This window comes from Cebus imitator, unplaced genomic scaffold, assembly GCF_001604975.1.
Source record: "Cebus imitator isolate Cc_AM_T3 unplaced genomic scaffold, Cebus_imitator-1.0 Scaffold565, whole genome shotgun sequence".
NCBI classification, from domain to species: domain Eukaryota; kingdom Metazoa; phylum Chordata; class Mammalia; order Primates; family Cebidae; genus Cebus; species Cebus imitator.
The window spans coordinates 108,693-122,210 of NW_016107880.1; the positions used below are offsets into that span (position 1 = coordinate 108,693).

At 39.5% G+C, this 13,518-nt stretch overlaps 1 protein-coding gene across 14 annotated transcripts in view; it reads right to left on the reverse strand.

Annotated features, from left to right (window-relative positions):
* Positions 1-13,518, reverse strand: part of DLGAP1 (DLG associated protein 1) — a 980,899-nt gene that overhangs the window by 69,161 nt on the left and 898,220 nt on the right. For all 14 annotated transcript variants that reach the window (XM_037734016.1, XM_037734015.1, XM_037734014.1 and 11 more), the window contains one exon: positions 8,696-8,787. In XM_037734016.1, coding sequence (XP_037589944.1) covers positions 8,696-8,787 — 92 coding nt within the window. The remainder of the gene's footprint in view (positions 1-8,695; positions 8,788-13,518) is intronic.

Genomic DNA, 13,518 nt, shown 5'->3' on the forward strand with positions numbered 1-13,518 from the left:
GTTGATTCAGCTATGGAAACTTGTGTATTCTTTGTGAAGTTCTCATGTTGTGTTTTTCAGCTCCATCGGGTCATTTATATTCTTCTCTAAGCTGTTTATTCTCATTAGCATTTCGTCAAACCTTTTCTCAAGGTTCTTAGTTTCTTTACATTGGATTAGAATATGTTCTTTTAGCTCAGAGAAGTTTGTTATTAACACTTTCTGAAACCTGTTTCTGTCAATTCATCAGACTCATTCTCCATCCAGCCTTGTTCCCTTGCTGGTGAGGAGCTGTTATCCTTGGAGGAGGAGAGGCATTCTGGTTTTGGGTTTTTTCATCCTTTTTGCACTGGTTTCTTCCCATCTTTGTTGATTTATCTACCTGTGGTCTTTGTAGTTGGTGACTTTTGGATGGGGTCTCTGAGTGGATGTCCTTTTTGTTGATGATGAAGTTATTTCTTTTTTAGTTTTCCTTCTTACAGTCAGGCCGCTCTGCTGTAGGACTGCTGGAGGTCCACTCCAGACCCTGCTTGCCTGGGGATCACCTGCAGTGGCTGCAGAACAGTAAGGGTTGCTGCCAGTTTCTTCTTCCATTATCTTTGTCCCAGAAGGATACCTGCCTGATGTCAGCCTGAGCTCTCCTTTACGAGGTGACTCTTTGGACATATGGGGGTCAGGGAGCTGCTTGAGGAGACAGTCTGTCCCTTATAGGAGCTCAAGTGCAGAGGTGTGATCTCCATTGTTCCATTCGGAGGTACTGGGCAGGTACGTTTAAGTCTGCTGCAGTGGAACTCATAACTGCCTTTTTCCCCAGGTGCTCTGTCCTCAGAAGGTGGGGCTTTATTTATAAGTTCCTGATGTGCTGCTGCCTTTTTTCAGAGATGCCCTGCCCAGCAAGGAGGTAGCCTAGTCACAGTCTGCCAGCAGAGGCATTGCTGAGCTGCTGTGGGCTCTGCCCAGCTGCTGTGTGAACTTCCTTGCAGTTTTGTTTATAGAGGTATAAATAGAACTGCCTCAGTAATGACAGACTGTCTCTGTAGTGGTGGACTGCCTCAGTAGTGGCGGACTGCCTTGGAAATGGCAGACACCCTTCCCCCCCACAGAGCTGGACCATCTGGAGTCCAGTTGTGCTTTCTGTGAAACTCTCAATCCAGAGCATTTCAGATTGCTGGTCTTTGAGGGGGTGGGACCTGCTGAGCCAGATCACCTGGCTCCCTGTTTCAGCCCCCTTTTTTTTCATTTGAATGGGTGACTCTGTCCTAGGCATTCCAGGTGCCAGTTGAAACGGCACCCACATTTGTGTGAGTTTTTGTGCGGAAACCCGCTGTGCTGGCTGAAACAGCCGTGCTGGATACTTGTGGTGCTTGTCCACCCAGGAATCTCCTGGTCTGTGGACAGGAAAAATTTGTGTGGAAATGCAGTGATCACTCACTCTCTGCATTCTTGCTGGGAACTGCACTCCAGAGCTGTTCCTGTTTGGCCATCTTGAATTGGTAATGTACTTTTAAAATTTCAATTTCTACTTATTCATTGCTGGTATATAGAAAGTGATTGACTTTCTTTTTTTTTTTTTTGAGACGGAGTTTCACTCTTGTTACCCAGGCTGGAGTGCAATGGCGCGATCTCGGCTCACCGCAGCCTCCGTCTCCTGGGTTCAGGCAATTCTCCTGCCTCAACCTCCTGAGTAGCTGGGATTATAGGCATGCGCCACCATGCCCAGCTAATGTTTTGTATTTTTAGTAGAGACGGGGTTTCACCATGTTGACCAGGATGGTCTCGATCTTTTGACCTCATGATCCACCTGCCTTGGCCTCCCAAAGTGCTGGGATTACAGGCTTGAGCCACCGCACCCGGCCTGTGATTGACTTTTATATGTTAATCTTGTATCCCACAACCTTGCTATATTTACTTATTAGTTTCAGGAGGTTTTTGTTGTTGTTGATTCCTTTGGATGTTCTACATAGATGATCTTGTCATCTCCAAACAAAGACAGTTTTATTTCTTCCTCCCAAATCTGTGTATCTTTTCTTTGCTCTTCATTTCTTATTGTGTTAGCTAGGACATCTAATAGGATGTTAAAAAGGAGTAGTGAGAGGGAATATCCTTACCTCATTTTTGATCATAGTTGAAAACCTAGTTTCCCACCATGAAGTATGATGTTAGCTGTAGGTTTTTTTTGTAAAGGTTCTTTATCAAATTGAAGAAGTCCTTTTACATTCCTGGTTTATTGAGAGTTTTAAAAATTAGGAATGAATTTTACATTTTGTGAAATGCTTTTTCTACATCTGTTGATAGAATCATGCATTTTTTTTTTTTTTTGCTTTAGCCTGTGGATGTGATGGATGACACTAATTAATTTTCAGATGTTGAACCAGCTTTGCATAACTGAGATAAATCCCAATCTGTTTTCTCATATAATTTATTTTATGAATTGTTGGATTACATTTGATAAAATTTTGTTGAGGAATCTTTGCATCCTCATCTTATGTTTTATATCTTATGTTCATGAGAGGTATTGGTATGTACTTTTAACATCTTTGATTTTGGTATTGCTGGCAATACTGGCCTCATAGAATAGGTTAGGAAGTATTCACTTTGCTTCTATCTTCTGAAAGACATTATAGAGATACACAAATGTATAATTTCTTCCTTAAATGTTTGGTAGAATTCAGTAGTGAACCCCTCTGGACCTGGTGCTTTCTGTTTTGGAAGAGTATTAATTTTTGATTCAATTTTTTCAACAGATATAGGCCTATTCAGATTGTTTATTTCTTGAGTGAGTTTTGGCAGACTGCTTTTTTAAAAATTGGTCAATTTCACCTATGGGCACAGAGTTGTAATAATATTCTTTTATTATCCCTTTAATATCCTAGGATATACAGTGATGTCCCCTTTCATGTCTGATATTATAAGAGTAATTTGGCTGGGTGCAGTTACTCAGGCTTGTAATCCCAGCATTTTGGCAGGCTGAGGGGGGTGGATCACAAGGTCAGGAGTTCAAGACCAGCCTGACCAACATGGTGAAACCCCGTCTCTACTAAAAATACAAAAATTAGCCAGGTGTAGTGCTGTGCACCTGAAATCCCAGCTACTTGGGAGGCTGAGGCAGAAGAATAACTTGATCCTGGGAGGTGGAGGTTTCAGTGAGCTGAGTTCAGCCACTGCACTCCAGCCTGGTGAACAGAGCAAGAATTCGTCACAAAATAAATTTTTAAAAAATTAAAATAAATTAAAAAAAAGAGAGTAATTTGTGTCTTCTCTCTTAGTTTGCCTGGTTAAATGCTTATCATTTTATTAATCTTTTCAGAGTCAGGTTTTTGTTTTGTTGATTATCTCTATTGATTACTATTTTCAATTTCGTGATTTCTCTTCTAATTTTTGTTATTTCATCTCTAGTGTTTACTTTGTCAATTTGCTCTTCTTTTTCTAGTGTCCTATGGTGGAAGCTTAAATAATTAATGTTAGATTGTTCTTCTTTTCTAATACATGCAATCAATGCCGTAACTGTCCCTCTAAACACTGCTTTTGCTGCATTCCATAAATTTTAATAAGTTGTACTTCCATTTAGTTCAGAATATTTAGTTTCTTGAGATTTAACTGACTCATTTGTAATTTAGAAGTATGCTGCTAAATCTCTAAGTATTTTGGGAATTTCCAGCTATCTTTCTGTTGTTGATTTCTAGTTTAATTCCACTGTGGTCTGACAGCAGACATGGCTTGTTAAGGTCTGTTTTATGCCCCATAATATGTTCTGCTCTATCTAGATAAATGTCCTGTGTGAGCTTGAGAAGAATGTGTGATCTGTTGTTGCTGGATGAAGTAGTCTATAAATGTCAACTACACCCAGTTTTTCAATAGTGCTGTTGCATTCAACTATGTCCTTACTGATGTTCTGCCTTCTTGATCTGTCCATTTCTGATAGAGAATTGTTGAAGTCTCCAATTATAATATAGATACATCTTTTTCTCCTTCCAATTTTATCAATTCAAGAACTCATGTATCTTGTAGTTTTTTGTTTGTTTGTTTGTCTCTCTCTGCTACCCAGGCTGGGATGCAGTGGCGTAATCTCAGCTCACTGCAGCCTCCGCCTCCTGGGTTCAAGTGACGCTTCTGCCTCAGCCTCCCAAGTAGCTGGGACTATAGACACGTGCTACCACATTTTTGTATTTTTGGTAGAGATGGGGTTTCACCATGTTGCCTAGGCTGGTCTCGAACTCCAGATCTCAAGTGATCTGCCCTCCTTGGTCTTCCAAAGTGTTGGGATTACAGGCATGAAACACTGCACCTGGACAGATACAACTCTTATCTTTTATCTTTTTTTTTTTTTTTTTTTTCCATGATGTAGCACTCGTGCTTATCAGTTCTAAGATACAAAGGATGCTTTTTTTTTTCCTGAGACAGGGTCTCTGTCGCCGAGGCTGGAATGCCATGGTGTGATGTCGGCTTACTGCAACCTCCACTTCCCAGGCTCAAGCAATCTTCCCATCTCAGCCTTCTGATTAACTGGGCCCACAAGCATGCACCACAGCCAGATAATTTTTTACAGAGATGGGATTTTGCCATTTTGCCAAGGTTGGTCTCAAACTTCTTGGCTCAAGTGATCCACCTACCTCAGCCTCCTAAAATTATAGTATTACAGGTGTGAGCCACCGCGCCTGGCCTAATTCTTATCTGTGCTCCTGTATAGGTAAGACGTTCTTTCCCTCTCATTTTTTTCAAGATTTTCTAAGTGTTTTATTTTTCCGAAATTTGAACATGATATGTGTAGTTATTTGTTGTTTTGTTTTGTTTTTGGCATTTGCCTTGCTTCATATTCTCTGAGCTTCCTGGATCTGTGGTATCTGACATTAATTTGGGTGGATTCTGTTGTTATTGCTTCTAATATTGCTTCTGTTCCTTTCTCCTTCCTCTCCTTGTATTCCTCTCTCAGATAAAGTTACACCTTTTGTAGCTGGCTCACAGTTCTCAGATAATCTATTGTTGTTTCTTATCAGTCTTTCTTCTCTTTGCTTTTCAGTTTTGGAAGTTTCTATTGTTATATCCTCCAGCTTAGACATTAGTGTCCAGTTTACTAATAAGCCCATTGAAGATATTCTGTGTTTCTATTAGAGTATTTTTTTTTTATCTCCAGCATTTCTTTTTAATTCTTAGAATTCTTTTTTATTCTCCATCTCTCTGCATGTAATCTGCTTCTTTCATTAGAGCCCTTAGCATATTAATCATAATTTAAAAAATATCAGCTGGGCACCATGGCTCACACCTGTAATCCTAGCACTTTGGGAGGCCAAGGCTGACGGATCATGAGGTCAGGAGATCAAGACCATCCTGGCTAACATGGTGAAACCCTGTTTCTACTAAAAATACAAAAAAAAAAAAAAAAAAAAAAAAAAAGAAAAGAAAAGAAAAATTAGCCAGGCGTGGTGGCATGCGCCTGCAGTCTCAGCTAGCTACACGGGAGGCTGAGGCAGGGGAATCACTTGAACTCAGAAGGCAGTGGTTGCGGTGCGCCGAGATCATGCCATTGCACTCCAGTCTGGGTGACAGAGCAAGACTATGTCTCAAAAAAAAACCAAAAAACTTTATATATATGCCTGGTAATACCAACATTCCTGCCATATTTGACTCTCGTTCTGATGCTTGTTCCATCTCTTCAAACTGTGTTTTTTTACCTTTTGGTATGCCTCGCAATTTTTTGAGAAATGGACATGATGTACTGGGTGAAAGGAACTGTGTATATTGGCATTTAGTAATGTACTGGTAAGATGTGTGTTAGGGCAAAGTGCCCTATAGCACTTTGATTAGTCTCAATGTTTTGGTGAGCCTGTGCTCCTGGACTATGAACTTCATCATTGTCTCTCACATTTTTTTTCTCTTATGTGGGATAAGATGCCTGAAGTGGGCTGAGGTTGGCCAGAGGGAACTAGAGCTGAGTATTTTCCTTCCCCGAGGTAGGTTAGGTTCTGATAAAACCCCAGCCAGCAAAAGGTTCTGGTAAAATAGTTTCTGCTGCATGCAGGCCTTGTGAAAAAGAAGAGAATGTGCTGGCATATTTCAAAGTAGTTCTTTTTTCCTTTTCCTTTCTGGAAACATAAGGAGTTTTTTTCTCTAATATTCACTATGAGGACCTGGTAGAGCTCCTGGAAGTAAAACTCACAAAAGTGTGAGTCCTCCCTATGACTGAGTTTCCTTGGAGTTTTTAACTCTCAGAGTTGTCAACATGGAGCCTCCAACAATTCTTCAGTTACTGCTTATGTTTTCTTACCCTGTGCTGGTTCCTGCAGAGATTTCTACTTGTGTTTCTCCACCAGGAAGTTGTGATTCTCTCTATCTGTCTGTCTCTCCAATTTTTGGAGAAGCAGTGTGCCTTGTGACCTCACTATTCTGAGAGATAGACAGAGATGTTGATTTTTTAGTTTGTTGAGATTTTTACTTGTTAAGATGCAGTGTGACTTCTCAGTTCCTTTTAGCTTACAGTGGAAACTACTTCAACCTCCTTTTTACATATTAGAAAACTAAGGCACAAGCATGGGTAGCAATTTGCTTATGGCCTCTCAGCTAATAAGGGGCAGAGCCAGGATTTGGCTCAAGAGTCTGTGTTGTTAACCACTACATCATGGAGAAAAGAAATCAAGCTGGGCTGGTGGGAGATGGAGGAATATATTTCCTTTTTCTTTTTTTTAGGATGGAGTCTTGCTCTGCTACCCAGGCTGGAGTACAATGGTGCGGTCTTAGTTCACTGCAATCTCTGCCTCCTGGGTTAAAGCTATTCTCCTGCCTCACCCTCCTGAGTACCTGAGATTACAGGCGTCCGCCATCACACCCAGCTATTTTTTGTATTTTCAGTAGAGACGGAGTTCACCATGTTGGTCAAGCTGGTCTTGAACTCTGGACTCCAGGTGATCTACTTGCTTTGGCCTCCCAAAGTGCTGGGATTACAGGTGTGAGCCACTGTGCCCAGCCAGGAGTATATTTTCTTAATATGAGATTTTTAAAGTCTATTAAATATATACTTTCAAAAAATTTTCTAAAACATATGCGTAGGAAGGTTCACATTAAAACAATGATTACTGGGGCAGGGAAAAAAACAATGATTATTAAAAGTTAAAGTAAATACGATAAACAAATATTTTAGACTAGAAGAAAAAGGTGACTCCTAAGCCAATCATTTGTACATATTACATTTCAGTCCTTGTTCACCTGCATGAACACTATGCATGGATATTATGTATTCAACTTCTTCACCTAACATTGTATCATGAAAATTTCCCCATGTTTCTCTATGTTTTTAAATAAATAATATTTAATAGCTATATAATAGTTTACCTCAGTGTTGTGCTATAAATTACAAAAGCATGCTATTATCAGTTATTTGATAGTGTTTTTCTTTTACAATGATAATGTTTCACAATTGTTTTCCTTCCACTGAGTGATTTCATTCAAGATAGTCCCACGAGTGTGATTTTTGGATCAATTGGTATGGATAGATGTATAACTATTGCTAACTTTTATCATATTAGTTTCCAGAAGAATTGTACCAGTTTTCTGGGCTTCCAGCATTGCATAATTATATTAGGTCAGTGCAAAAGTCATTGAGGTTTTTGCCATATTATACACACACACACATAATATATATTGCATATACATGCATTATATATATTATATATTTTATTAATAAACATACATTAGCTACATGTATATTATATATATATATATATATATAATATATATACACACACACACACCTCTTATAAGTACAGTGTCAATCAACAGTGGGAGGTTCTATAACAGGATCACTTCCATAAACTGATAAATGACCCCTTTTCAGATTTTCAGTTTATGTTACATGTAGCCTTGATTATAGGAAGCATTCCACAGATTTTATTGAATGGATGGATAATGGAAGGATGGAGAGGTGACATGCAAATGATTCTTCCTAATTAACATAAAGAAAGTTAGTAGCAAAGTTGAGATGATATACTTAGAGCTTTCACTCTTACCATAACTCCAGTTTTACTTTATTCAGCCAGCATTTACCGTATATTTAGTATGTGCAAATCACAATGCTGGACGCTGGGGGGTACTACTATTAATAAAACATTGTTCTACCCACAAAGAACCTCCCAGTTTGAGAAATTCACATGCTTCTCTCCAAGTTCTCATTTACAAAATGAAATTATTAATCCCAAATTCTGTAATTTTATGAAACCCTACATTTCCCATTTATAGACACTAAGACTCTAAAGTAGGTAAAGAGTAATCTAAAGGACTGGTGATTCAGGATAATGATAGGGAATATCCTCCTCATTCATTCATTCATCATTCATTGAGCACACACCAAACACCAGACACTATAAAATGTTGGAAATAAAAATAGAAATAAGATAAGTTCCCTTCTCATAAAAAGTCCACAGTCTCAAATGGGAAAATTTCTTTTTTCTTTTTCAAAGGTATAGTTTAGTAACCCAAGAGTACTGCACACAGTATGTATATGTATGTAATATGCTTATAGTACTATTCTAGCAAAACTCAAATGGAGTGGTCTCTAGTATTAAAGTACAGGAGAGAGTCGACTAATATTGATTCAACTTCACCCTTTAAATACTCCCAAAACTGAGTGGAAAATATCATTGAATTTTGTAGATTTATCATGGGGAAAAGTGCTTTTACCTTACTTCACAACATCAAGACAAAAGAGGATGAATGCACGTGGACTTACCACTTCTCTTCTTCTACTTGCACTCCCACGGACTGGAACTTACTGGGTGCTTTATTCTCCCCTGTTTTTTCTGGTTCTTCAGCGTCATCCACCTGGAGAAATCATCAAATAAATAGAGTTGCTCTATTTCAGTCACCTTGCTTGAAAAACAAACATCACATTTTATAAGAAAAATCTCGAATATTACTGGAGTGTCTTGTAACTTGTAACTGCCTTGTTCAATATTTGTGTATTTTATGAGAACCATCACTACCTTCACTACATGTTCTTTGACCATGTTGCTCTTGGTAAAATGCAATTTTATTCTCTCTCAAGATAGCTGATAAATGTCTATGATTCCTCCATAGATTTGCAAGTATGTACTTACCTGCAAATACCTATATTAGAAGGGACTCTACATGGAAATGTGTTCTTGGAAGTTTTTTTTTTTTTGATGGAGTCTCCCTCTGTCACCCAGGCTGGACTGCTGTAGCGTGATCTCTGCTCACTGCAACCTCCACCTCCAGGCCAAAGGGATTCTCCTGCCTCAGCCTCCTGAGTAGCTGGAATCACAGGTGTGTGCCACCACGCCCAGCTAATTTTTATATTTGTAGTAGAGATGGGTTTCACCATGTTGGCCGGGCTGGTCTCAAACTCCTGACCTCAAGTGATCCGACTGTCTGGGCCTTCCAAAGTGTTGAGATTATAGGCGTGAGCCACCACACCCTGCCTGGAAGTTTTGAATTTGAAGATAACAACATACAAAATAAAGAGGAAAATGTATGTATTGTAATTATAATTGTTGATATTAGGAGATTTAGATATTAACCTTATTAAGATTAACTATAGAGTGTCTTCTTCTTTCTCCCCTTAAATAAAGAATTGACTCTGAATATTACTCCATAGTTTCTAAATAGCTATGTATATATTACAGCTATATAGAAAATATGCCATATAGAACTAATCGCCTATGTGGCAGATTAGCCCCAACCCAACTTTGAAGAAAATTTTAGAATTCTTAGGTTTATTCCTTTTTCCTACTACAGTATTTAAGAAATTTTTTTTCTAAGCAGGGTGTGGTAGCTCACGCCTGTAATCCTAGCACTTTGGGAGGCTGAGGTGGGCAGATGACCTGAGGTCAAGAGTTTAAGACCAGCCTAGCCAACATGGTGAAACCCTGTCTCTACCAAAAATAAAAAAAAAATTAGATGGGCATGGTGGCACCAGCCTTTAGTCCCAGCTACCCAGGAGGCTGAGGCAGGAGAATCGCATGAACCCAGGAGGTGGAGGCTACAGTGAGCCGAGATCACACCATTGCACTCCAGCCTGGGCAACAAGAGCAAAACTCCATCTCAAAAAGATAAATAAATGAATAAGAAAGAAAATTTTTTTCTAAATATAAAAACAATTTAATGTAAGTTATATCAAATTAAAATACAGAAATAGATAATGTAGAAAGAGAAAGTCTCCCAAGAATCACTGTCAATTATTTGATATATATTTGCCTATCTTCTTTCATATGTATGTCTAAATATATGTATTTAAATGATTATAAATACTAAAATTACACACATGAGATTATACTACATATGTTTCTTCTGCAATGCTTTATTTGTTAACACTACTACTATTTTTGGACATTTTATTGTGCCAGTAAACACAACTCAATCCTCTTGTTGATTACATAAGTATTTCTTTTCTTTTCTTTTTTTTTTTTTTTTGAGGCACGGTGTCATTCTGCTGCCCAGGCTGGAATACAGTGATGCAGACACTGCTCACTGCAATGTCAACCTCCTTGGCTCAAGCAATCCTCCCTTCTCAGCTTCCCAAGTAGCTAGGCCTACAGGTACATGCCACCATGCCCAGCTAATTTTTCTTATTTTTTTGGAGAGAGGGGGCACCCCATGTTGCCCAGGCTGGTCTCAAATGACTGTGTTCAAACAATCCTCCTACCTTACCTCCTAAAGTACTGGGATTATAGGCTTGAGGATATTTCTTTTAATGACTAAGCAATATAGGCATCAGAGTAATTTGCTCTTTATTGTTATGTATGATATTACAAATAATATTTCATATGCATCCTTTTGAATACTTGTGCAAATATTGTTTAGGAAAAATTATTAGAGGTAGAAATGCTAGGTGGAAGATATTGAGCATGTGCAAATTTAAGGTATATCTCACCAAATCACTTATCATCCTTTCACAGTCAGTGCATAAGACTTTCCAATTCCCTACACCTTCACTAGTACTAAATATTGGCAAACTTTTAAATTTTTGCTAAGGTATCACAAGTTAAAAAAAAAAAAAATTCTTTTTTTGAGATGGAGTCTCACTCTGTTGCTCAGGCGGGAGTGCAGTGGCACAATCTTGGCTGACTGCAACCTCTGCCTCCCAAGCTCAAGTGGTTCTCCAGCCTCAGCCTCCTGAGTAGCTGGCACTGGAGATGTGTGCCACCACCCCCACTTCCATCATGCTGGTCAGGCTGGTCTCGAACTCCTGACCTCGTGATCCGCCCACTTCAGTCTCCCAAAGTGTTGGGATTATAAGAGTGAGTCACCGTGCCCTGCAAAAATATTTATTGACCTCTTATGTTTCTATCTGCAAACTGTCTATTCACATCCTTTACTAGTTTCCTCCCTAATTGGGCTGTTTTTTATTTTCTTAATCATAGGATCTGTTTATATCTTACGAACCTAAACTCTCTTTCTCTGTTACATATACTGCAAATATTTTCTCTTAGTTTACCATGTGCCTTTTTTTTTTTTTTTGAGATGGAGTTTCGCTCTTATTGCCCAGGCTGGAATGCAATGGTGCCATCTTGGCTCACTGCAAACTCTGCCTCCCAGGTTCAAGCAATTCTCCTGTCTCAGCCTCCTGAGTAGCTAGTACTACAGGCACCCGCCACCACGTCCAGCTAATTTTTGTATTTTTAGAAGAGATGGCGTTTCACCATATTGGCCAGGGTGGTCTTGAATTCCTGACCTTGTGATCTGCCTGCCTCAGCCTCCCAAAGTGCTGGGATTACAGGCGTGAGCCAACGCGCCTGGCTATCATCTGTCTTTTAAGATTTGCCCTTCATTGGAGGGAATCTTAGGTAGTCGTATCCAGCTTTTATGGTTTGAAAAGGCCTTTTCTCCAAGCATATTTTTTAAAGTCCTCTTGTATTTTCTTTTATGCTTTCATGTTAGTCTTTTTTTTTCATATTTAGTTCTTAAATCCACCATCCTGAAATATTCGTGTCAAAGACACATATGTAGAGATGGAATACATATATATCTCCTGTACTACTTCCCTTGGGTTATCAGTGGATCTGGCTCCATTTATTAACTAATTCGCCTTTTTTGTTTGAGACGTCAACTTTATCTGATACCAAACTTTACTCACATATCTTTTTTTTTTTTTTTTTTTTTTTTGGAGACAGAGTCTCCCTTTGTTGCCCAGCTGGAGTGCAATGGCACAATTTCACCTCACTGTAACCTCCACCTCCTGGGTTCAAGCGATTCTCCTGCCTCAGCCTCCTTAGTAGCTGGGATTACAGGCACCCATCACCACGTCCTGCTAATTTTTGTAATTTTAGTAAACACAGGGTTTCAACATGTTAGTCAGGCTGTTCTCAAACTCCTGGCCTCAGGTGATCTGCCCACCTCGGCCTCCCAAAATTCTAGCATTACAGATGTGAATCACTGCGCCTGGCATACTCACATATATTCTCCCATACATTCTCACACAGGCATCCCATATACTGTCATGACCACATAATAACGTTTCCGTTAATGACAGATCACATATACAAGAGTGACTATAAGATTATGATGGAACTGCCCTGTGCAGAAGTACCATTTTGCATCTTTTGTACTGTATTTTTACTAGACTTTTTCTGTGGTTAGATACACAAATACTTAGCATTGTGTTACAGTTGCCTACAGTGTTCAGCATAGTCATATGCTGTACAAGTTTGTAGCCTAGGAACAATGGGCCATACTATATAGCCTCAGTTTGTAGTATGCTCCACCTTCTAGGTTTGTGTAAGTACATTCTATGATGTTCACACAATGATGAAATCACCTAATAACGCATTTTTCCAGATGCATCCCTACCATTAGGTGACACACATATATATACTTGTTTCTGGCCTATGGATCTGCTGGGTTTTTTGACCGTCCCTCTCCTTTTTCCTAAATGTAATTTTTTTTTTTTTTTTTGAGATGGGGTTTCACTCTTGTCCAGGCTGGAGTGCAGTGCTGCGATCTCAGCTCAGTGCGACCTCCATCTCCCAGGTTCAAGTGACTCTCCTGCCTCAGCCTCCCAAGTAGCTGGAATTACAGGCATGTGCCACCACGCCCAGCTAATTGTTGTATTTTTGGTAGAGATGGGGTTTCGCTGCGTTGACCACACTGGTCTCAAACTCCCAACCTCAGCTGATCTGCCCACCTCAGCCTCTCAAAGTGCTGGGATTACAGGTGTGAGCCACTGCACCTGGCCTTTCCTAATATAATTTTGAAATCAATCTTGATATTTTCTATGGCAAGTCTCCTCCTGTAGTTCTTTTTTTAAAAATATAATTAGGCTAGGTGAGGCTGCTCATGCCTGTAATCCTAGAACTTTGGGAGGCCAAGGTGAGAGGATCACTTGACCTTAAAATTTCAAGACCAGACTGGGCAATAGAGACCCTGTCTCTAAAAAATAAGAGAAAAAATATGAGCATAGTGGCATATGCCTGTACTCCCAGCTACTCGAGATGCTGAAGCAGGAGGATTGCTTGAGCCTGAGAGGTGGAGGCTACAGTGAGCCCTGATCATGCTACTGACTCCAGCCTGAGTGACAGATCAAGACAGTGTCTCAAA